General features: G+C 50.4%; 1 protein-coding gene across 1 annotated transcript in view; it reads left to right on the forward strand.

Moving 5' to 3' along the window:
• SLC24A3 (solute carrier family 24 member 3) overlaps positions 1 to 24,931 on the forward strand; it is a 156,715-nt gene that overhangs the window by 16,856 nt on the left and 114,928 nt on the right. Inside the window, exon 2 of the mRNA XM_086626594.1 lies at positions 10,019 to 10,156. Within this exon, the coding sequence (XP_086482720.1) occupies positions 10,019 to 10,156 (138 nt within the window). The remainder of the gene's footprint in view (positions 1 to 10,018; positions 10,157 to 24,931) is intronic.

The following is a 24,931-nucleotide window of genomic DNA, read 5'->3' on the forward strand; positions in this document are numbered from 1 at the left end:
TGTAACACTCTTGTTGCCGCAGTTCTGGCCCTTTGTTCCTTCCCTCTGCTCCGGAGTCAGAGGGACTTTTTCCGTTGTTTCTCTTGGTTTCACTGCTCCATCCACAGCCCGTGTTTTGGACAGTGGCCCAGGGGATTTCGAACAGCGGTTTTGGATTGCCAGGAGCAGAGAGGCTTGGCGAAGTGAGTCCAGGAGGCTGCTGACACCAGGAGGGAGCTCAGGGAGAGTTTTGGGGAAAGGCAGAAAAAGGAAGGAGCAGGGAGTCCGAAGGCACGTTGGGATCACCTGGTGGCCCTTGCAGGGAATGGGGGAAAGAACTGAGAGGGGCTGCTTGGGAAGGAGCTTGGATCAGGGAGAGGAGTTGCCCCAAGGATGTGTTTGCGGGGGGAGCTTCTTGCCTATCTTCGTTTTATGCCTATGAAAACTTCCTCTCTTTTTATTGGGGGGAGGGAAAGCGCTGGGATGTACAGCAGGGTGACGCAAAGGGTGCTGCATTACCTGCCCCCGAAATTCACCTGGGCAGCAGCCGCAGAAGCAGCGGGAGGCACGAGCAGAGTTTGCTGGGCAGTGCTGGGAGACCGTCCTGTCCCTGGAACGTCGCAGGGCTGAAGAAATGGGCAACAGCTCTGCCAGCAAAGATGCGGTGTGCCAGGGCGGGCCGGGAATCACGGCTGGCAGTTGGCGACTGCCGAGCGGCAGGGAGAGTGTCGGCAGCTCCAGAGCTGCCGTCGGTAGCAGGTGGGACGGGAGTGCCGGCGGAGAGGTTCGGAGAGCCCAAGGAATCCGTCGGGCTGGAAATACTGGGTGCTGTTGTACGTATCGGCAGGAATCCGTCACCTTGAGCATCACGGGTGGTTTAGGCAGGGGCTGGAGGAATGTCCAGGGGAAAACGGGGACAATCATTAGAGGCATGGAAAGATTATCCTAAGAAAACCACTGTTTAGTTTAGAGAGGAGCTGGATCACAGGAGACGTGATAGGGAGATTTAAGAAGTGGTATTTTTTACCAGGTGCTAAACTGTTCCTTTTGCACTTACGTGTAAGCAAGAAGGGAATGGTCAATTTATTGGTCACGCTGACATGAACAATAAAGAAAATGTAAATTTCTGCACAAATTGGTAGCGAACAATCAAGGGACCCTGGAATCATTGCATTTCCAATGACAATTTTTGGCACAAGGCAGTGAACGGGAAATTTTGTCTTCGGTTAACTAAGCCTAAACCCAGCACTGTTCAGGATGGTGGAGAAGGGCTGGCAGAAACCCCAGGGTTCTCGTGGGGTCTGTGCACTACCTAGAAGGTGTTACACCTTATGGTTGGTCTGTGGCAAAGGTGGTTTATTGACCTGGAAAACTAATAGACTTAAAAAGAGCTAACTTTTTAACGGTTAAGATGTTTTTTTAAAAAAATCCTGTTTATTTGTAAATAAAAACCTGTGTCAAAATGCCTGTTTTATAGGAAATATAAAGTGTCGCAGAGCTCGTAAATTTAGAGAAAAAACAATCTTCTTCCATACTTTCTTGTTAGTGAAAGAGACTTTTCAGCTAATTTCTCCTCTGCTTTCCTTGAGGAAAAAATGCTTCTGGCTTTATCTATAACTTTCGGGGAAGCAGAGACAGGTAAGACAGGAACACAAGCAGCCTGTATAAATAGTTAGGTCTGGGAGCCACGCTGTGCCCCAGTCCCAGCTGGGCAGCAGGGTGAGAAGCACTGGTGGGGCACAGAGTCGGGCCCCTGCGGAAGGCGTGGGGCATCTGTGGGGAATGCGGTCCCCTCATGGCTGCTGGCTGGGGGAGCGGGTCTTGAGAGAGGAGTTAATGAGAGCTGGGGTGGGAGAAATCCCACAACTTCTCATCTGCCAAGGCCACTGCGCTTTTTTCCATGGAGATTTGCGAAAGTGGCGAGGAGAGGAGGCGTGCGGGCACGGGGCCAGGTGCTGCTCAGCAGCAGGGAATCTGTCTGGGCTTTCTGTCCAGCTGAGTCTCCCGTCGTGCATCCTGCCTCACCTGGCAGGTGTCCTGGTGCTCTGACAAGTCATACTCGCCCTTGACATACTTGCGTAGTCCCTGGTTGCCTTGGGACCTCCAGGTCACCTCTCATTACTGTTTGCTGGGCCACAAGGAATCTTCCTTGGCTGCTGCCTTTGTCTGGGTGGCGGCTGGTGGGGTGGGCAGTGTGCGGGGGCAGAGGCTGGGTGTTGGGGGAGCAGAGAGCTGCCGGTGCCCAGGTCTGCTGCTCCTCCCGCAGTGCTGCTCGCCGTCCTCACCTGCGTCTTCCTCAAGCAAGCTGCTCCTCTGCTCCGCACCCACGTCGTCTGGCGTTCTGCCATCTAGTTCAGTTGGGAAGCCTTGGGTGCAGGGACCCTCTCCTGTTGATGAAGTGCCCGTGACTTGGCTCTGGCCTCTGTGCCCCACTCATCTTACACAAGTATTGACAAGAGCGGTGGGTCGCCAGCGTGCTTCCCTGACCCTTCTGCACCTTTCCATCCAGGTCGGTGTGTGTGAAATACAGCTTCGAAAGCGGATGTGAGGAAGAGGCTGCTCTGCGAAGCCAAGTGTAGGGTTTCTGGTTTGTTTTGTTGATTTTTTTTTATTTCCCTGAGGATGCTTTATTTATGGTCTTCGCTGCTGCTGATTTTGAAAGGAAAGCGTCTCCCAAATCAGCCTACGAAGAAAGATAATCCATTTATGAAATGTTTATGCAATCCCGAGCTCAGGTTACGCCGTGACAATCTGTGGCAGATCCGACTGCGCTAGGAGCGACCCGCGCACGGGGCTGGCTGGGCGCCCACCTGCGGGTCCGGGGGGGCAGGATGCAGGCGTGGAAGGGCAGCTCTGGAGGGATGCTGCGGTTGAGTGAGCTGGGTCCTGCTCTGCCCAGAGCGCTCACCTGGCCTGTCCCGAGGTAACCGCACCGCTGCGCCCCACTTCTGCTGCTAACTTGGTGCGGGAGCTTGCGCTTGGTCGTTCCAGCTCTTTTCTTCCCCAGAAATATTTCCCTGTTGTATTCGCTGTAGGAAAATTTCAGAGAGAGGGGGATAATTCAGCTAGTTAGAAGGGGTGTGTGTGAAACCAACCCTCCAAAATCTGAAACCGCCACCATCAAAACAATAGATAAAAGGGACAGACAAGAGAGGAGCTGTGCTGGTTTTGGCCTCGGCCAGCAGGATCTGGCAGTCTGCACTGGGAGCAGTTCATTGTCAGCGAGAGCCGCGGGTACCCGCTGGCTCTGCAAAGCCGTGAGCAGCGCTGCGTTATGCTTGTGAGGGGCCGTGGTGATGGGTCTGTCCCTTTGGGCCACCCCTGGCCCGTCAGCTCTGCCCCGCTCCAGCGTGCTGCTCACCAGCACCTTCCGCCTTCGTTACGTTGCTGTGCTTCAGCCTTACCGGGCCAGATCCACCACTGCTGTAAACCAGTTCTGCACCGAAGTTCAAGGAGTTGCCCCAGTTTCCCCCAGCTGAACATCATGCCTGGGCATTCTTTAGTGCTCCCCTATTAATCTGAAGTTGACGTGTCTACCGACTCAGCCCTGTCTTGGATGAGAAGGGCTGGGATACTCTCGTGTCGAGTTGCTGCCGTACACCAGCCTGATCCAGGAGAGCTTTCCACAACCTTTCCTTAGCAAACCTCAAGACCCCGATTTATCCGCTCACCTTCCTCTTAACTTTTTTTGTCATTTTCCACTAATTATAGGGTAACGTGTGTGTTTGAGGCTTGGATGAAATGACTGGGTCACTTCATGGCCAGGTTCATGAAATGACCTTCTGATCTCAGCGATGAGCCGTGGAGGGTGTTTGTGTTTTAATCAGCAGCCTGCAGAGAAAGGTGCTAATAAGTCCCTCTCCCTTGCATGGTGGCACGCACTTAGAGGACAGGCTGTAGGAACTCATGAAGTACTTGGCCTCGTGGTTGGTGTGGGCTCGCTGTGTTTGCTCGTCATGCCCATGGACAGAGCAGCGTGTGGGGCAGGGGCTGCCCGTGCGTGGTGCCGTGCACAGCAATGTCCCCTCCTGTCTAGAGCCACCTAGCGCTGCTGGGCCAGAAATAATCAACAATCCTAATGAAGGGTGCAATTGTGCTCGCTTTTAGAACCATGAGAAGATTAAAAAGGGGTTCCTTTATCTGTGTAGGCATGTTGAGTAAACCTGGATGGGAATAGCCTTTGCTGGGAGCCGCGTGGCTGAATGCAGGACAGGGAATTCACATCAGTGTAAAATCGTTGTCTCCTTTACCCTGTATCCCACCTTCCAGAGTTGAGTTTGGGCGTCCTTGTCCCATTCAGTTGTCCAGGTGTGTTGGCTGGCAGTGCAGAGGCATCCCCAGGAGCACGGGTGGACCTCGAGCTCCATACCAGGTTGCTTTGTCCTCGCTAGAAACTGGATGTCTGCTCTGAGGTCCTGCCACGTTTCCTGTGCCTTGATGCTGAAAGTAAACACGCTTCTCCGAGATCAGCGTGCAGTTGGGGAACATCGGCGTGTTGTACAGCATTATGAAGTAGTGTTATTTGTACCAAAAAGTGCAGATCAGGGGGTGTTGAGCTGTGTTTCTGCAGCGCGGTAAGTTGGGAACTCCAGCCAGAGCCACCTGGAAAAGCGTAAGGAGCTCTTGAGTTCCCACGCGGAGAAACACACAGAGTGTTTTTGGAAGTTGTGAGCAATTTGGTCAGTTCTTTCCACTCTAGTTCGTGTTCATGATGATAAGTAGAACAGATCAGCAACCTTGCTAGAGATCTAGCCTGTTCTCGCCAGGCTGCCGCCCCGGCTGGGCAGGGGCAGGAGCTCCAGCAAACGCGCGAGCGTGTCCCTCTCGTGATGAAAGAGACGCGGCTGCTGGGAACGCTCCGTCTGCGTTGTCTTCTTTGCATTGTGAAATGTGGTACAGGCACAAAGTCAGGGTGCTGTTGTCCGTGGGAATACCTCTGGGATGGAGCACAGAAAAAGCTCTCCAGACCTGGATTCTGGGTCTGTCATGTAAAACTAGTGGTGGGTGGTCAGAGTTGTGGAAAATACCTTGTGGTGATGTTCAGTGCTTAAAGAAATAATTCACCCACTTTGAAATACGCTATGGTACAGAACTTTGGAAAAACTCTTTATTGTAGCAAAGTTTTTGAAGATGTCACAGTGTTATTTTATTATGAAGCCAGCAGCTAGAACGTTAATAAGAAAAATGCCTAATCTGTGTGCTGGCCTGAACCAAACGACAGTGTAGCTGATGCGGGATGTTCAGTCTTTACTGCTGCTGAGCAAATGAAAAAAAAATGTCTTCGACATGTTTCCCATTAAAAAGAATCCAATTCTGAATAACTTCGTTTTCAGAAAGAAAACTGTAAGCTTTCTTTTGATAACCTTCCCTGCTTCTCCTTGGGTAGAGGAGTTCTGCTTATTCCTTGTTATTCTCATAGCTCCTCTGCAGAATACTGGGTTTTTGGTCTGCGTTCTGCTGGCTGTGATTTCATGTATATTGAAGTCAAAGGATGGGGCCCTCGTTAAGTGACAGAAGGGCTCCGGCCCCGCAGCCTCTGGCAGCTGACGTGGAGCTTCGAGTCCGCCCAAGTTTTGCCTTGGACAGGTGAATCAAGGGTGGCAAGGTACAGTCTGAAATGAGGAGCCAACAGCACGCGTTGCAGAAGGCTTGTTCTCAAGCAGAATTTGTGGTTGTCTCATCTGCCTTTTTGAAGCTGACCTGGGGACGGGACTGTGTAATACTTGTAGGTCAGAATGTCCTTGTGCCTTTCCCACACGGGAGCCTGCGGTGCCGGTGCTCCTGCCTGCGGGTGTCGTGGCAATGGCAGCCCAAGGTGGGACATGGCCGGTGCGGACGGGAAGGGGCTGCGGAGGCCAGCAAGGGTCCGGCCACCGGGCCGTGGTGCCAGTGGCACGCTGTTGGTGCCTCCCTGCTGTGGTGGGTGCTGCGGCCGCGGTGACGTCCCTGCTGCTGGGCGATGGTGGTTCTGCCCCATGCCAGCACCCAAAGCAGGGGGAGACGCTGCCGGCCGAAGCGGTGGTGCCCCCATCCGACGGGACAGGCGAGGTCCCTGCTTTGTGGCAGCCTGTGCGGAGGGTCGGACTGCAGCCGGCAGCCCCTTCCTCTTTCGCCAAATCTGCCAAAGTGCGAATCCAAGTGTCTGAGTTGTGTTCTGCAAGGGCTAATAGGGGCACAGCCTGTGCTCGTGTTGTGGCTGGACCCGGCCGGCAGCCCGGCCACTGCTCCCCCTCGGTGGGGCAGGGAGGAGAAAATCGGGAGGAAAGGGCGAAACTGGTGGGTTGGGATAAGGGCAGTGTCATAGAATGGTACCCAGGGCAGCCCGTAGGGTGGGTGTTGAGCTGCTGCTGGCTGTGCCATGGGGAGGCCGGTGCCAGCAAGCAGGGAAACGTGGACCTCACTTAATTGTCCTGGAGCATCCTTGTTAGCAGGGTTAAAATCTTGATGTGTCCCTGTTTTCACAGGGAAATCCTGAGAAGGGCAAACCTTGGAAGGAAGCATCTCCTTTCATCTGTAACTTCTGTTTTCTGTTGCTCCGTTGAGCCACATGGGCTTTGGAGTGAAGATAGTGAGGCAGGATTTTGGGGTCAGCGGGTTGCGAGTCCTGCCGTGGGACAGCTGACCCCGCTCAGTCCTGGGGGTACCAGGGGAGAGCTTTTACTGGGATACGTCACGGCCGTCCCATCGGGTTTGCCTGTGGACCAGTTCTGCTGCTATTTACGCTGCTTTGTGTGAATGCTGAATGTAGCCTTTATAAACACTTCTGTTGCCAAATGAAGCTTTTCCCCTTCCAAAGTCACCTCAAATGACTTTCTTCTTCTCTGCCCCTTGCTTGGAAGAGTTTGCAGTCTGAGCGTGGAAGGCGTTGGGGGGCACAGCAGGAGGGGTTTCTGCAGGGGCTTCTGGGCTGTCGCCGTCCTCGTGGGTTCTCGCGCCTTTCCTCCACGCAGCGACACGCGACGAAGCGTCGGCCGCTTGGAGGAGAGCCTCTCTGCTTTGAGAACAGCTCGTACGTGGGACTGGAGCTGCTTAGCTCAGGTTACCAGGGTGTGTTTATTATTATGGCAGAAGCCTGATGCTGCATTGTTGCACGTGCTCCTCCTGAGAAGCACAGCCCCCTTCCCTCGGTGCTGTTTGTGTGTGTCGAACTCCCAGCTGAAGCTGTTACCCGTGCTCACAGGCTAAACCCAGAGCGTTCTCTAAAGTTTGCAAAGCATGGCAAGTGCAAAGTGCTTGAAGCTTCCAGTGATGATCTTTGGTTTACCAACGTGAAGACTTTTTGCTTAGAAAATGGGTGCTTAAGGCTCTCCGTGCAGCTGTGGTTCTTCCCCAAACGTGCATGTGGGCTGACTCCCGCGTGTCTTGGAAGCGTCAGTCCCAGTCACTGCCGTTGGCTGGGCTGCAAATGTCCAGGGAGCCCTTTGCCTCCCTGGCCAGCAGCGTGACGTGGGAGCTGCCCTGAGCAGGCTGCAGTCTGGGCAAGACCAGAGAAGTCTCGGGCTGACCACCTCTCTCTAATGGGATGAATTGGAAAACCTAACGAAAGGGTTGGGATCTGCAGAGAACCTTGTGCTCTATCCTTAACCATCCTTTGAGGCACTGTCCCGGGATTCGAATCTCTGTTCCACTGCTCTTTGTCTTTCCTGGTGGCCTCAAGATGCCCAAGATGTTTGACAGACAGCTGCGTGTTCTTCCCGGTGGGCAGGACAGCCAGGCCCTGCCGCAACCGGAGCGCACGCGGGAGAAAGGTTGTGCACAGTATCAGTGATAGGTGCTTGAGGAGTAATTTGAGCAACAAAGTCTTTGTGAGAGGGCGTGTGTTCTGCTTGGTGGAGAGAAGGTGGATGGATAGGTGGGTGGGTGGAAATCTCTGGCAAATGGTGGTGGTTGTTGGGTGGGCTCAAGGTCTTTGCTGCAAGACAGCTGATGTGGGGTGTGTGCCTGCTCGAAGTGGATGCCTTGGCAGCTTAGAAAAAATGAAGTTTTTTTCTTCCGCCCTTGAATCTAAAACTACAAGAATGCGTGGAACTGACACGTGAGCACGTGCTTTCAGCTAATTAACAGATGTGATGTGTCCAAGGCTGACCAGAATATAATGGAAATTGGCCAGCTGTTTTGGTGACATTGCTAAAATAGAGTTTCACTTAACCAGCACCAAGGCAAGGAGAGACTCAGAAGTGATGAGACCAAGCAACGTGTTACCTGTTGGAGGGTTACTTGCTGCATACTCGCACCCAAAACCACCCTGTGCCTGGCAGGCGTGCAGCTGGAACCAGCCCGTGAGCCTGGGTCACGAAGCAGCTGTAGAACGACTGCAGTCCGATGTGCCGTGCTGCTGGTGGGAGCCAGGGGATGGCAGAACGTGCCTTCATGTTTGTTACACACAAACTGGTTTTGGTACCCAGTGAGTCGACTTCTCGGTGTGTTTCTTGCCCGGCTGTCACTGCCTGCACTCACTTCTCAATATTCACTTTTTAGTTCTGTGTGGCTGCTCGGTGGCAAAGCCCTGGTGCTGGCTGCTTCCATGCTGTGCTCAGGTTGGCACAGTCAGTCTCCTCATTTCAATGCTCTTGGCTGCTTTCTGGCCTTTCAGATGGTGGTTCTTGTTTCTCTGGGTCGATGGCCGAGGAACAGAGTTTTGGGGGTTTTCTTGGTATTCTCAGCAGCAATCGTGTAGCACTGAAGCTTTGTTTGACAGCGTGCAGTTGTTTTTCAGCCGGGTCCGGGTCTTGCTGGCAAAGAGACTGGTGAGCAAAAGTGACGTGGCTGGTATTGGGAAAGTGAGAAGTCAGTAAACGGGCACGTGCGTCCTCGTGGGAGGACAGGGCATGGCGAAGAGTGCGCTCACACCCCTGGCTCTGAAATGGTCGACTCACGCTGGACTCGGGTTTATCCCTGACTTCAGTTTTATATGAAGTACAAGCCCCTGATGTTTATAGATGTTTCGGAGTGATTGAAGTCGGGAGGGCTGCAGAAGTGGCTCGAAGGCATGCTCTGGCTGCGGTGAGGTTGTCTTGGGGGGGATAACAGCACAGTCAGGCTTAACAAGAACCATTTTGAGAAGGAAAACGGCTACAGTCTCATAAAGGTGTTGCCAGCAGTTGCTTTGTGCTCTGTGAGCAAAACCTGGAGGAAGCTGTAGATTTCCTGTTTGTAAGTGAATGCTTCCGAACGCGTTGGAGAGCTGCTGCCTGGCCCGCGGTGAGCGTGCTCAGGAGCCGTGCCACTGGTGCCCTTGGCCTTGGGCACAAGGTGCTGAAATGGATCCTTGTCAACCACTTTGGTGAAAATAACTGTACAGACTTTTATTACAAAATGTAGTTGAATGTGGCGATCGCTCCCATGCCCCAATCCCCCCTCCGACACAGCCTCCCTGCGCCGTTTCCGACACGGCGTGTCTTGCTGAGCTCTGCCCGTGCAGTCCCGAGGAGCCTCATGCCGTGTCGGGGCAGAGCTTTCCGAGCCCCTCTGCAGTGGTTTATGGATTCACAAAGAACCTGCCTAACTTGTGTCAAACACTGTCCTTCCAAGGCCTCTTTCAGCAGCAGATAGGATGGTAATCCCAAGTGGAAATGACTGAAATGTTGTATAACCATGTGCAAAATTCAGCAGAGTTTGCTGGTTCTTAACAGCAGTGAAATGCCTACAGAAGTAAGAAGTTGAGAGGGTTTTTTTGTTTGCGTGTGGTGGTGTTTTTTTGTTGGTTTTGGTTTTTAACCAAAATAGTGGATGGTACTCCAATTTTAAACTGATTGAAGCTTACAGCTTCTTGTGAAACTATAGATGCTCTTCTGCTCTTCTGTTATGAACCTTTGAATCGGTGGAGGAATGAACTACACTCCTGATGTTTTTGGGACTAGCTGGGATGTGGAGCTAACGGCGGTGTACCTTTCCGGTGGGATTAGAAACACCGCTGTTCCTCACCCAAGGGATGCTGGGTTTCAAATGCAAATGTTTTGGCTGCTTCAAGCATTCAGGAACAGAACCAGGAGTTGCCTTTCCTGTGCAGTCTCACGTACCTACTGCTCTTTGCCTTTAGGTTATGATGCCCTGAGCTATTCCGTGGAAAGTAATGGTGAATGGAGCGGGAGACAGCTGCTGCAGGCAAACGAGGAGAACACCACCGACGTCCCAGAGGATGGGGGGCAGCCAAACGTCAGAAACTGCACTGAACCAGGTAGGAATGAAAGTTGCATCCAGCTCGTTGGTCACACAGTTGGCTTTCTTATCTCCAGATACCTGGATCACCTGTACTGCCAAAAACTTGTACTTGCTAATTTTTAAGTCAATAAACGTGCTTGTTGTTTTCCTTGTATGTTTGCACCATATGGGTGTTGCAACTCCCTCAGCAGCTAGCGTTGAGAAGAGGACCTGCTGCCAGGTAGGGTACAAGACAATGTTTAATATATACTGATAGCCAAGTGCTGAGATCGTACGAAGCGCGTCTTCTTTTCTTGCACAAACATTGCGTGCAGTTCGGGCGGTGGGACGCACATAGTGACCGTGTGTGCTAGCAGAGGTATTGTCTGAGAAATTAGCAGGTAGTCATATATTTAGTACAAGTGCTTCCACCAGCAGTGGACCCAAAGAAAATGAGTCTTCTGTAACTTGAGGTTGGGTGAGAAATCGGGCTCAGTTCATAATGTGGCTTTTCCTCAGGGAGGGGCCTTAGCAGTGTCCTCCTCCTCTCCTTGGCTCCTGTTTTTATGAAACTCGTAGGAACTTAATGTCATTGAAACTGCTGCTCTGTTATGTTTTGTTGAAGTCGGTTGCCATGTTCAGGAGCTTTTTGGGGAGGTGGGTGCAAACACGCCAGCTGTGTTCACGTGCTTCATGTGTCCTGCTTCCTCAGGGGTCCACCTCCAGCCAGAATTAAGCCTCATGGGATGGGGGAGTATTTAACTGTAGAGGATGAGCTGATGTGCTTTTTGAACGTGCCTTCCCTGAGCTGCTTGGGGCTTTTCTGGATTTCTTGTGCTTGTTCCAAAACAGCCCCCCTCTATTTAGAGGGCGGTTTCCTGTCCCATAGTTAAAAGATCAAATCACTTGCCACCTTGCAGAAGAAGTTTTCATGGAGGACAGAAAAAGGAACCAGATGGAGTCTTCAATTTGCCTCCAGTCGATTGCGTAATTTTAATTTCTACCTAAATAAAAGTCATCAGAACAGATCACTATTAAAAGAGAAGGCTTTATAAGCTGTTCAGTCCTTTTTTTTTTTTTCTCTTTTTTTTCTCCTCTCTTTTCACAGCAGAGCTTGGATGTTGGTTCCTCAGAGTTCAGGGAGGAGAGGGCAAAGGTGTTTCTCTGTTCTTCAGGACGTATGTAGGTTACGTCCCCTGAGAGAAATTCTAACAAATACAGTTCTTGCAGCACTTCTCTGCCTAAAACTTTTCCTCCACTGTAATCCTTAGTAACGTTCTGGACAGGTGGATGATTTAGTCTTTTTTAGACAGCAAAAACTAGTACAAAAATTCTCCAGCTTTTCACTTGTTTAGGTGTCTCCCACGTGGTGCAGATCCAGTCTTACAGCCTCCCATCAGCAGCGGTAGGAATCTCTCCCCCACCGCTCTCTGTGTCAGCACCTGCTGTCTCCCCATCCTCAGCTCTTTCTGCTGCCGTCGCCAAATAAAGTGGCCTATAGGAAACGTGTGGGATTTTATTTGTGGTGTGTGTTTTTTTCCCCCTTTTCCAGAAGATAAAACAGTAATTACTGAGTACATTGTACAGTGTTCAGGAGAGAGAAAGTGGAAATACTTACTTGAGGTGAATCACTGTTTTTTCTCTGAACTAGCATGACATTACAACAGAATACATTCTGTAACGGCAAACTGATGAAATACTGTAGAAAAGAAAGTAAAAGTAACAAAGTTTAGGTCTTGTGTTGTTTTGTGGATTTCTTTTGGACCATTGTAATAGTGTAAATAAATCATTAATGCCAGGCTGGATGGCAGTCAGAAGGGTTTGAATGGGAGCAGGACTCTATTGAAGTGGCTGTGAAAGTTATCTCTTGACTTCAGTGGACTGTAGGCCACGTGCAGAACGTTTCTGTTCTGCTTTTCAGCAAATTAAGTGAGTAAAAGAACTGGTAGAAGTGATGCTGTAAATAGCATTGGTATGTCATCTTGCTCTGAATGATTTTCATGCTGTATATGATAATACAACATGAGAAAGCAAAGTAACGTTAGTTGTGCTTTGGGAAGAATTTCAGAATTTTCCATTTTCCCTGCAACTCAGAACGATGCCAGGTTTCTGAGTCTAGCACAAAATGGGCCACCAGTCATGAGCCCGTACAGTTTCGTCCTGCTGCTCTCCTTCCTAGTGCCAAGAGTGAAACAGCAATTCAGGACATTGAAACGGGACCTGGTGATGGAGCTGAGCTGCTGGAGTTGATCTAGTTTAATGCAAGCTTAACCATCATCCCAGCAGATGAGGATGAGGAGACTTTCAGCCCAGTTCCTAACAGCAGCTTTCGTGTTTGAAAGTACAGATGGGAATAGGGCAGTTCAAATCAACGTACAGCTCTGACGCTTGTAGTTGTTGTTGTTCAGCAGAGCTGGTGGAAGGCTCGATCCAGCACCCTTGCCGAGCACCGCAGCCCTCCGTCCGCTGGCCGCGTTCGTGCTGGGTCAGGCGCGCATGGTGTCTGGCTCAGAGGGACGGTGACAGACCTGGACCGGTGTGGTAGTTAAGAAGCAGGAGAGTTCCCCAGGCGTGTCCACCTTTGCCTTCTCTAAGTGCTGCTCGAGGAGATTGAGGCAATTTGGCTAAAACCATGGTGCTGCGGAGCATAATTGTCGTGCGGTGCGTAACCTCACCCTCGGCGTCCGTCGTTACTTGGGCATCAGCAGAGCTTAAACCTCCTCAGCACCCCCGCAGGATGCACACCCATTGCGTGTGTTTGGCTGCCAGGGGCTTCCCCTTCCCTTTGGTGAGCAACGCGAGGAAAATGCTGCCTGAAAAGACAGATTTTGGTGGTTTTTTTTTCCTGCCTACTTCCAAAATTAAGTCAAACACCTACAGTCAGGCAAAAGTGAGTGTTCAAAAAGCCGTTTCACCTCATCTGTTGGAGGAGGGAAATAAAACGCCTCATTTCGAAGGTTTTGTGGTTTTTCGCAAGGCTTGGCTTTTGGAGTCTGTTGGCAGGAAACATCTTTACATGCTAAAGGAAAGATCTTTTTTGCTTTAACTGCACTTGTGTTTTCAGGCTCATTTGAAAGCCTGGCATGACATTTGCGCGCTGCTATTTTTATTTTCTAATGGTTTATCCAGTGGGCTATCTAGTAGTGTTCTGTCATCAGAACTGCTCCAAATAGTGGAGGTTTTGCGCACTTTTCCTTTGAAACACGTGTTGTAGAAAAACTAAAGGGATGAAGTGGACAGAATCCAGCCTAAAGACCTTCCTTTGTAAATTTTGTTCTCCTGTCGTAATTTTTCACTCTGAAGCTGCTGCAATTGGAGTGATAGCGTGATCTTCTTGAGCAGATACCTTTGAAGTGCACTGCCCATTCCGTACTACGTGGCCCCAATTCGCTGAGCCCCCGGGGTTTTTGAGCTCCGCAGTACAGCGCTTGGAAATAAATCTTGCAAGGCTCGACTGGGAGGGTGGCTGCTTCTGTACTGGGGTAGTGGGTAAGAGGGGGCTACGTTTCCTTTCAGAGATCCGTGGACCCTGGGTGATGCGCTGTGCCATGGGGGGCTCTCGGGGGGCTGCCTTGCCCCTCGGCGCCGGCAGCAGGTCTGGTGTTGGCGTGTGCCCCGGTAGGGCTCAGCCCTGAGCCACTGGCTCTGGGAGCAGCTGCGAGCTGGTGCTCTGCTGCGGGTGGCGTGGGCAGCAAAGCGCGCTCCCCAAAAAGGCAGGGAAGTAGCAAGGCATGGTAAATGGATGAAGCCTCAAAAGACCCCTGTCTTTGCAAGTCTGCTGGGTTATTGCAGCTACTTCTTGCTGCGGGGTCTGGGTACCTGCCAGTACGCTTGGAAACGTCAGTTCATCTGCTGAGAGTCCTGGTAACAGAAGGGAGCTGAGAAGTGCTCACCATTTGCTCTGCCCTGTTGCTGTGTTTGATTCTGCTGAGTGCTCGTGGAGGCAGAACAACACAGCAGCTCACTTCCTTTTCCAAAGAGCCTCTGGTCTCCTGTTCCCTTATTTTCCAGTCCTGTAATCATACCTGCCTAGCCCATCCCTCTTGGATCCTGGTGTCTCTTTGGGGCAGTGCCTGACTGCGCTGCCACGCAGCAGATGTTCTTTTGGCCTCTCCTGCCATCCTCTGCGGTGGCCATGTGAAGGTGTGCGGAACTGGGGACGAACAAAAAATTGGGCAGTTTGTTTGCAAAAAAAATGATATTGTTTAACTAAAACACTTGTGATTTTGGGCCAGGTTTGGCACACAGTTTTGGCTAATACAAAAGAAGAAGAGGAAAGAGTGAGAAATACTGATGTAACTTCAGGCAAAGCATCATTTAACCACCTCGTCCTGTTTGGAAATACGACTCGCCCACTGGAAGCCAACAAAAAGGCTTAAGCTGATTTAATGTTGAGTTTTGGGTCAGGTCTGTGTGCGACCAGATTCAGAGCTAAGGTCACACTAGAGAAATTCAGAGAGACTTGCTGTTAGTTCATTCTGGGTTTATCAGCTGTCATGAAGGGGACAAGCTCATAGGCTGTGTCAGGATGGGACATAATGTGTCGAGAAATTTATGTAGAGACTGCTGGGCTGTGGCGTGCCCAGGTCCCGGTGCCACCCCTCGTTAGCTCCTCGCTAGACTGACATACGTTTCTGCTGATGAGCTGTCATCGTGTTCCTCCCCTGCTGTCACTGCTTCCCACGTGCTCAGCTGCTGCTCCTGCCTCAGAAAGGCTCAAATGCAGTAACAGCCCCGCCGAAGTGTGCTGGTTTAGAGTCATTACCAGTAATAGCAGGACGTACGTGGTTACTGCCGAAGCAAAAAGATCTCGGTGTATTCATTTAGACCCTCAGGCACAAAAGTGTTTAAATTAAACAGCTAAAGAAGTTTTTATGCAATTATTTCTTACATTTCCTCCTCTTATTTCAAAAGCAACTTTCTCTTTTATCCATATTTCTCCAGTGAGTCATAGATTATGATCAGGTAATTTGTAGCACTTGGCTGTGAAGTAGGTAACTCTTCCAGACGACTCGCTCGCTTATGCTCGTTACTGTGTCTTTAGAGGCCTTTTTGCACCAAACCACAAACCTTAACCCACCAAACGTGCACCATCTCATGTGGGTTTGTGCCCAGTATCATGATGATCCGAAGAATTCCAGTTTTGAGGACTCCAGTGTACTCTCATTCGCTTTTATTTTATTTTTCCCCCTTGGTGCTCTGCAGACAAGGGTTGTCGTTTGTCCCACCCTGCTCCAGGAGCCCCGTTCCTGGGCTCAGGGTCTGCAGGGCTAAAACACGTCTGCCCCGGGCGGAACGCCGGGTCTGGGTCTGGTGCTTTGGGAGCGGGGGGGTCACGCTGCCGCGCTGTCACCTCGGGCAGCTGCCGTGGCGCTCCTCGTGCCGAGCAGCACAGAAGGGCTCTGTCGGCTCCAAACCTAAAGCGTTAGAAAACCATGATGTTGGGGTTAAAACCTCAGAAATAAAAATAACTATGCCCGTTTCTTCCAGGTTCGTGTGCTGGCTTGGGGTTGGGCTGTCGTTTCCGAAGTCAGGAGGAGGGATGCTCCCTCGATGGGACCGCAATGGGGCTGCGGTGCTGTCGCCTGGCCCTGAGAGCTGAGGCTGCGAGCGACGAGCGCTGACGCCGGCACAGGTCCACGTCTGGCGCTGCATTTTAGCTGAACATCGGTTTTGAGCGGGCTGCGTGCCCCCACGGCCGACGTCTCTGGCTGGGGGGAAGACGCAGGGCGAGCGGTGGGTCTGGAAGTGTTTTGCCTTGCTCAGCCTGCCTGCCTGGTTCCTTAGAAACAGTGCCAATGGTTTTCCTTGCCGCCCGTGTTGGCCACGGGCCGTGCACGATGCGTTCCGTGCAGGCTGCTACAGTGTCGGTCTGAAAACGGGTACACCCAGCTCGCTCACCTCTATTTTCTTTTGAGGGCAGTGTTTGGAGGTTTTTTTTGGCAGCTGGAATGTGTTTCTGGAGCCAAGTTCAGATTCAGGTGAAACTGGGTCAGCAGAGACATGTGCACATCATGTCTCTGCTATTTACAGGCTTCCCATCGTGTGTTCCAGGTAGGACAGGCCTTGTTGGGCACAGGGGAGAGCACGACCTGATGTGGGTCACAGATGTCCTCCTTAGACTGTGCCAGAGAAGTTGACCTGTGAAAGTGGTAAAAAGCTGCAAGGGGTACTTCAGGATAACTTGCATGTGGTAGAAAGTATTCTTCTGCTTGGTTATTCACGCACCTGGCTTTTCGGAGGGTATTTTCTACCTGTCTGGTCCTTGGTGTGATTTCTCAGACTCCAGAAATGTTCTGCAGACTTTTGAGTAATGTCTTTCTCTTCTTGCAGTGAAGTTAGATAGTTGTTTGGGTTTTTTGTTTGGGTTTTTTTTTTTTTGGTCTTGGAAGGAACTGGAACAAGAATTTCTTTTTCTGACTGGGAGAACATTTAATCTTTCTGGTGGCAGCTCCAATGTCATTGTGCCACCAAACGTGTGACATTGGTGGGAACTTCCAGGGACCCGCAGACCCTTGAACCTGTCAGGGAAGAGTTATGCCAAGAAATGTTTCTAACAGGGAGGAGCCATCCGTTGCCAGAGCTGGCCAAGGCAGTTGAAAATAGAGCATCTCTCTTCCGATCGGCCTGGCAGTGCCACCTGTGCCGGGCCGGCCGTGTGCGCGGTTGCCGCGGTGTCGGAAGGTTGTCCTCAGCTGGGGTTTGACCCCATGAGTGCCTCGCTCCGGCGTCGCTTGGTGACCGGGTTTTGCTGCTGGGTGAATCGAGGCGTTCGCCACCCCGGCGCTGGAGGCGAGCGACGCGCGTGCCTGGACGGGTCTTGGCCGTGGCTGCGCCGCGCTCTCGCCGCGAGGTTGGCTTTCCGGGCTGTGTCCTGCGGGGCCTTGATCCGCCGGACTGTTGGATCGCAGCATCTCTTTGCAATGAGAGGGGGCCACAAGTACGTTCTTTAGGACTTCTCAGTCGTCTAAGGGGGCAGCAGCCCGAGCGTGAGTGGGTTACGTTGGCATATGGGTGCGCGATTCCTTAGCACCAGCTGCTCCGAGGCAGGACCTGGTGTGAACTTACAGCGCGACTGTACCTGGAGCACGTGCCAAAGGGGAAGCTCGGGACAGTTGCTTCTTGCTGGGTACTTAAAAACTCTGAACTGATGTCCGAAATCATGCAGTTCTCTGGAAAATGGGGCCCTCTGTGCACATGCAGGGGGCCAGTAGCGTTCTTTTTCCTGAAATTTTGCCAGTATTCCCATGTGATTATGTGTGCGACTCCAGGAGCGGAAGCTTTGGGTAGAAAAATAATGTGAGCTCTGTGATTAAAATCAAGAAGTGGCAGTGCTATTTCCCAGTTTATCCTCAGCGCGTTCTCTTGCATTGATGAAACAGAAGAATTAGAAAAGGGAGGGGAGCCAAGTGGCAAAACAACAAAGGAAAACCCAGATCCCGAAAGCGGCGTTGCCCCTGCGGTTTGTAGGCAGAGGGAAGATAGTGAACTCCTGTGAGCCCGTAGTGCCCTCGTGAGAAAGCTGCTGTTTTTTTTTGCAGGTTACACCGCTGCATATGTATCAAATGATTGTAATTAAACCACTACTTGTTCTAATAGAAAAGAATCTCATTAGGCCCGTTGGCTCCTGGCTTACAAGTGCTCAGCCTCCGGCCTTCTGCATCGCAACGTGGCCGAGATGCGCACTGGTAGTCTGCAAAATCTCACCTACTGGGACTCGTTGGCTTAATTGGAGATACTTGTGATTAGCTTGTACCCGTTTTAATTGTTGTTTCCAGTGGAAATTACTGTATTGTCATATGCTAGCTATGCAATAAGGGCCTTGCAGAGTGTTTATGGAAGATTTGTATGTCATGCTGGGTGTTGAGTGAAGAATGCCAAAGGATAATCCACTGTTGCTGCCCAAGCAGTGTGTTAATAGTCTTGAGAAATGATGACAAGGGGGATTAAAAAAAAAAAAAAAAAAGGAATAGTCCTGCAGGGAACAAGGAACAGATCTTAACCTGTACACCTGCTGCTATCAAAGACACAGGACATCATTTGAGAGCCAGTTGGAAGTGCGACCCAGTTTGCGTGGTAGCTCTTCCTAGTATCCCGTTTATCACGTCGGTGTTTTGCTTTAGGCTGCCAGTGAGCTTTACTGACAAAACCTGAAATAGAGAGTATTGGACACAGAACTGCTGGCCGGGTGAATTTAGCAATAATAGTAGGGAGCACACGGCTGCAGTACCCCCATAAGGTCCGCAGCTGGTACCTTAAAGAGGTGGCTTGCTGTGGATCAATCCTTACTGTTTCATCCCCTTGTTCTGCTTTTCATCACTGTCCTTCCAGGTGCATGGGAGCGCCCACAGCCAAGCAGGTTGCCAAAATCCAAACCTTAACCTCTTGTATTTCACAGCGTTTTGCTGACAACAGACTGCTTAGTTACTTACTTTTTGAAGTACTGTGCAAGGGCTTAGGATAGAGATATGTTCATCTGAAAACTATGGGTCATGTAAGATAGGCGTAGGTAGGGCTACAGCTTCTGTTCTCTTTTCCCTTTCTAGTCTTTATTCGGACTATAATGAAATGACCCGCCTGCAACCTACTAGTCATCACTTAATTAAACTTGTTCTCGAGGGATTGCTAATCTGACAGCCTTTGGCTGGTGCTAAATGCCATCTAGACGTGAAATGCTGACCCCGATGCTGATGACAGGGAGAAGGCTTTGCCTCCTGCATGCTTTTACTAAAGATCCTTTCAGGGCCGTGGCTGGACCGTGGCCAGCGCAGGCGCTGGGATGCACCTCGCTGGGAGGGGAGGGCTGTGCGACCACCGAGGGAGGTTTGCTGCGTGCCCACGTAAACCCGGAGGAGGAAACGCACCGCTGAATGCGCAGCGGGGCTTCTGCGCAGGCGAGCAAAGGCAGGTGGGCACTGCGGGCAAGCTGGGTTCTCTGCTGGAGGGACATGGAGCCCTGGTGACCTGTGTCTGCAGGAGCAGAACCTTCTCCTCTCTGTCAGAGACCAGAACTGCCCTCATGGTCACCTCCAGACTCGGGCCCCTCGTGCCCGAGGACCCACACGCTGAGATGCTCTGCCTGCAGGTATCCTGGTCACAGTCTGCTCTGGAGTGTGCTAAGAGTTCGAAACTTGTTTTGCTGCGTATATAGACTTGCCAAACAAATAAAAAATAGACATGGCAGAGTGCTTATCCGATGTAAAGCTGATCTCTTTTTATCCCTGTGTTGCTCACCAGCCTGGGCTGCAGCTCCGGGAATGCTGTTGCATCTTCCGCAGCCAGGAGGAAATGGCTTGCCTTTTGTAGGCAGGGTCTGTACCTTAGTTAATTAGTTAATTAGATTCAGTTTCAATCAAGCCAGCTGGGTAATAATAATTGGATGCCATATCCTTGTCTTAAGTTCTTGTTTCCTTTTCAAAGACAGTGATCAGTCTGGGTAAAACACAGGTTTCAAACCACGAGCTTGTGGCATTCCTGTCTCATTTGGTAGAGTGGGCCACAGTAAAAATAGGTGTGTTTTTTAGGAGAAAGGAAATAAGAGGTGGACCGCAGCTGTTTTGCAATGGAACCCGAATATTCCTTGGAAGATCTGATGGATTGCGTTTGCACATGTAACTTCATGGGGGACAAACACATTTTTTCAGTTACATCATCTCTAAAGGCACTGCCTACTTTATCTCTGGGAAAAAATGCAGGTAGCAGATATCAACGTTCTTCAGCACAAAGAGAGGGGAAATACTTTCCTCAGTATATCATGAACCAGTTATTCCAGTTATGTAGCAAGAACCCATGTTCAGAGTAACAACGATGGAGGGAGGGAACCCCGTGTCTCTTTTTATGATTATTCTTTCCTCTCTGAAATGACTTTAAAACACCCAGAAAATTTTTCAGTTTTGTTTTCTGGGCTTTTTTTGTTTGGTTGGGGTTTTTTGCTCTTTATGTTTAGAAGAATGAGATTTGCTTCCTTGAACTTTTAGCAAGCTTGGGTTACTCCTTTGGTGGTTGTGTATTGTGGAAGGATCAGCAGAGAGGTTTAACATACTGAAGAGGGACCATTGCTTGAAAATCTTTGCATTTAAAAGGTGTTACGAAGCAAAGCAGGGCTTCAGACATGAATAGCTGTCACACTGTACTTTTCTGACCTGGGTTTTACTTGTCTGATACCTGAGGGTGCCAGGCTGCTGGAGAGCATCGCTCAAGTAACCTGAGGAGTCTTTCATGAAGCCCAAGACCTGAATTTCCAGGGAGGAGGTGGGAGAAGGGGTTGACTAGTCAGACTTACTCCTTTCTCTTGGAGGAAAACGTACTTGGATTTTTACATGCTGAGCATGGAAAGCAGGACTGTTGTAGGGTTTTGGTTTTGTAGCTGGAAAGAACATCGCCGTCCTCTTGTTTGGTGGTGCCAGTCAATGCCAGCGGTGGCCTCTTGTCCGGCTGGTCTGCCGCGGGCTCCCTGGTGGAACCGGGTGGCCTCTGGCTCCCGGCCCGGCTGCCGGAGGGGGTCTGTGGAAGGGAGCAGCGGACCGAGGTGCCAGAGAAGTGTTTTCTCTTCCCGGCTCTGGCGTGGGTCTGCTGGGAGATGGGGGTCCGGTCCTCTCTGTCCCTCGGCGGCAAGATGGCACAGCTGGCACTGATGGGCAGCACGGGACGCGGTGGGACTGTGCTGGTGGAAAGCGCGCGGTGAGGAGTTACTACCAGTTGTAACTCTGTAAATTGCCAGTGGTGGTGTTCACGAGACTTTTCAGACCGTCCCTCTGCTCAGATCGGTGACTGACGCTGACTCAGCAGACGCGAGCTGCTCCACGCAGCCTGGCCCCGGGGCGTTACTGAAGTACAAATAACGGCTCGCAGCTGTCGTGGAAGTAAACGTGTGCCAGATGTAGATGCTCTAGATTGGCCAGATACCAGTACAGGGGTTTTTTTTACATACCTGAATTATTCTTCTCTCATGTTAAACGCAAATTGTCCACTTAAGCATTTAAAAATATATTGCTGCGTTTTTGTAAAACGTCATAATTCTCCCTAGCATCCTGTTTCCACCAGGCTCCTATTTTGTGAACAAACTTCCTGCAACGTTTTATTGTGCTGCTGGTTTCTCCCAGAACAAGTAACAGCTGGCTTTTTAAACCATTTCGGAGCTCAGAACAGATGCACGTTCTTACAGGGCTGCAGAAGACTGCAAGCCATGGCTGTGCTGTAGCACAAACACAGATTTTGGGAGGACTTCTGAATAATTTAAATTATGTTTCCTGTCTCATGACAATAGAGAGATTAAGTTGTCTACCTGCAGGCAAGCTCTGGGCAGATCCTGAGGGTGATGTAAGTCCGACAGGCTGTACTCGGCTGCCTTACGTCAGGTGATGGTTTAGCCCTTGGTGACACAATGTTTTCAGTGCTCATTTGGGCAGGTAGGACAGATCCAAGTCCCTTGTGCCAGTCCGGAGCAAGGAGGGTTTTCCGTAGGACCACAACAGGTACTCTGGGCCGCCACATCATTTCCCCGTTGCTAAAGCAGGGGCGGGACACAGCAGCAGCATCTCCAGCTCTGGCACATGATGATGCCTCCAGGCTTTGCAGGGGTTTGGTGCGTAACCAGCCCCTCCTCTTGCTCTGGCTGTCAGGAACCCAGAGCTCCGAGTGGCGAGTGGCTGAGGTTCAGTGCTCTTTGGCATCTCGTAGATGTGTTGAGCTCCTGGTCAGGCTTTCAGTGGTCTGCTCGCCCCGTGTGCTTTCCAGCAGCTCCTCCAGTTCGCGGTCCCCATGATGGTAAGGGGCGATGTGGGACTTGCAGGAGCCTGTGTACGGGCTTTCACTGTCACTCTTGCCAAAACAAACAAATGCCCATAGCTGTGCAGTGCCATAAAACCAGCCCGTGTATCAAGGCAGAGGGAGAAATTGCCTGTTTGAAATTTGAGGCTTAAACAGTAAGATTGGCTTTTCGAGGAATAAACTAATTTCATTGAAGCCCCCATTGGTATGGGCCATACTGGTATCGTCTCTAGTGAACCCAGTAACCGATTGGTGTGTTTTTTTAAAAAAGAAAGGAAAATGTACACTGCTGTAGATTTTTTGTTGCTAAAAATTTTGGAGTCGTGATACCAAGGAATTTGGGAATGAAGTCATGTGTCTTGGTGCCTGTTGACCCCAAGCCTTGTAAAATCCACTGTCCCTGGGACAGGCTGTGTGTTTCCTCTTCTCATTAAAAATATTACACGTGGTTATGTATTTTATTAATGGACGATAACAACCGCCTAACCTCCAAAAGGAGATTTATGAGCTTAACATTTTGGGCTGTATTGAAAAGTCCAAGCCCAGGTATAGATTACTTCATTTTACCCACTGCAGAAGAATTACAAGACTGAGTGATGGGAAATCAGCTATATTCTGGCATTTCACATGAAGTTCTCTCTCTTCCTTCCTTTTTGTTGAGTTGTGCAAGTAAATTACCAAGTCTTTTGTGATAAGAACGGCGTTTCCCCTTATAGGGTTGGATAGTGAGGTGTCTGTTTCTTTTTTTATTCCTTCTTTTTTTTTTTTTGAGATGAGCTACCAGAATGAAATTGCAGCCCTGATCTTTTTAGTAAATAAAATGATGCAATACTTTATCTTGAATACTTTGCATCTAAAGCAAATAAATAGAAATTGATTTCCTGCTTCCATATTGCTGGTGCAATAACCAGTTTCCAGTTTTGTCTCCAGAGAAAAGAACGGCCAGAAACTTAGGAGAGTTGTGGGAGGATGACAGGATCACCATTCTATGAGCCTTCCTCTCAAAAGAAGAAAAAATGGAAAGAAAAACCCACTCTCTCCTCTGGAACAAACTGCTAACCTGGAACCCGCTCTAGAGCCAACAAGCGATCTAGAACTTGCTCTAGAACCAATAAGTGATCTAGAACATGCTCTGGAACCAACAAGAGACCTAGAACCTGATCTAGAACCAAGAACTGATCTATAACTGAGTGGTGAGCTAGGACATGATCTAGTAGTAAGCTAGACCACAAAACAACTGTCTTGACCCAACAAGTGAGCTTAGAAGTTCAAGACCATCTTCCTGAACATGAAATTGAGTACATAACAATCAGGAACCAGTAAGCAAATTAAATCCCATAAAAACCAGGAACTCAATTGAACCCCAATCTAGAACCAACAAGTGTTCTAGAACCTGATCTAGAACCAACAAGTGATCTAGAACTTGAGCTAGAACATGATCTAGATCCAACAAGCATCTGGAAGCCCTCTAGCTACTGAACCACCAACTCCACAATTCATCCCTGGTCTTGGGAACAACTGCACCAACACCACCTTAGATGAAAACCAGACTCGAACAGGTCTGGACCCAGACTCTAGGGCCCCAGATCAACAGCAAGCACAAGCAAAGGGATTGGGAAATAGGCAGTTGAATGCTGATATTGTCTGCCACGAAAGTAAGCACCACCACCCCAACACTGATGGTAACTGCTCCAACAGGAAATAGCTACAGGCTATAGAAAAATGGATAAAGGCAAAAGGTTCTATATTAGCTACGTTTATAAAGAATTACAACCAATGTGACTTGGAGTTAAAATTTGAAGTCACTTTTTTTTTTTCATATTTTACAGCAAGTTTTTCATTTTAGCCTCCAGACAAGGACTGGTAACTCTGGAGTCTCTACTTTCCCAGAGTAGTTAGGAAAACCTTGTTTTCATTAGGTGTTCTGCAATACTATCAGCCAGATCACCAGGCCGATCTACAAGATTATTCTTCATTTTCCTTGAGGACTTCAGTGTTTCTATAAAACTTTCATTTAGTCATAAGATAATGTTTATCCAGTTGCAGTCTTGCGGCATTTCATAAGCACTACAAATTCCACACTGTACTGAGAAAAAAGTAACATTACCAAAAAGTCTGACAGTATTAACGACGTAGTCTTTCAAACATGAGCAGATGGTTTCACATCATTAATTGGGGGGGGGGTGCCAGGAAGGGTCAAAAACGTCTTTTGAAACCAAAATCTGAAACCAAATTTGGACAAGTTTGGCTTTCTTTGCAGATGATATTGGTGTGCCAAAGGCTCAAACCCCTCAAATTCTGGCTCAGGTTCCGCGAGGTGAGATGTTCCAGCCTCCAGCAAGACCTACTGGAGAACCTGCTGTGATGCTTCTCGTTGCAGTGGCTTGTTTTTGTTCAGGGTGTGGAGTTTCTGATCAGAGCACACGGAGGACAGCATCTTTACTAGCCCAAATAAGGGACAGAGGCATTTTGCTCGGACTCCGGAGGAGGAAGGAGATTGATTGATGGGGAAGGGGTGAAGCAGGGCTGTGGGAAGCGCCAGCTCCGGAGAAGGGCGTTCGATGGTTATAAGCCGTTGGAAAGGCAGCCGGGAGGGACATGGACGTTCAGTCCTGGCTGTGGCAGGTTCTGGAGCCCGGGTGATTTTGTGTGAGTTTGTGCTGTTTTGAAGGGCGACTTCAGAGGGCGTGTGCTGAAACACAAAATGTTTTAAAGGATTCTCAGATTTTGTGAGGTTCTGCGTAGCTTGGAGAGTTACTGCTGGATTTGGGAAGGGTGCTGGGGGCGGGAGGCAGCCAGCACTGCCTGAACACGGCGTGAGGCGGGGGGCCGAGCACCGGGACCACCAGCCCCGGGGGCCGTTGTCCCTCAGCCGGACCCGTGCCACCGGCGGAGGGGACGGCTGCCGTCGCGGTGTCGCCTCGCTGCCCGAGGGAGGCACGGCCACCTTGGCCGGGTTCCTGTCCAGGGGAGCCCCCGGCACGCTGCCCGGCCAGGGCTGGGGGTGGAGGACGCCGCTCTCCTGCCCAGACCCCAGCCCGGT

Source organism: Tauraco erythrolophus, chromosome 2, assembly GCF_009769465.1.
Source record: "Tauraco erythrolophus isolate bTauEry1 chromosome 2, bTauEry1.pri, whole genome shotgun sequence".
NCBI lineage: Eukaryota > Metazoa > Chordata > Aves > Musophagiformes > Musophagidae > Tauraco > Tauraco erythrolophus.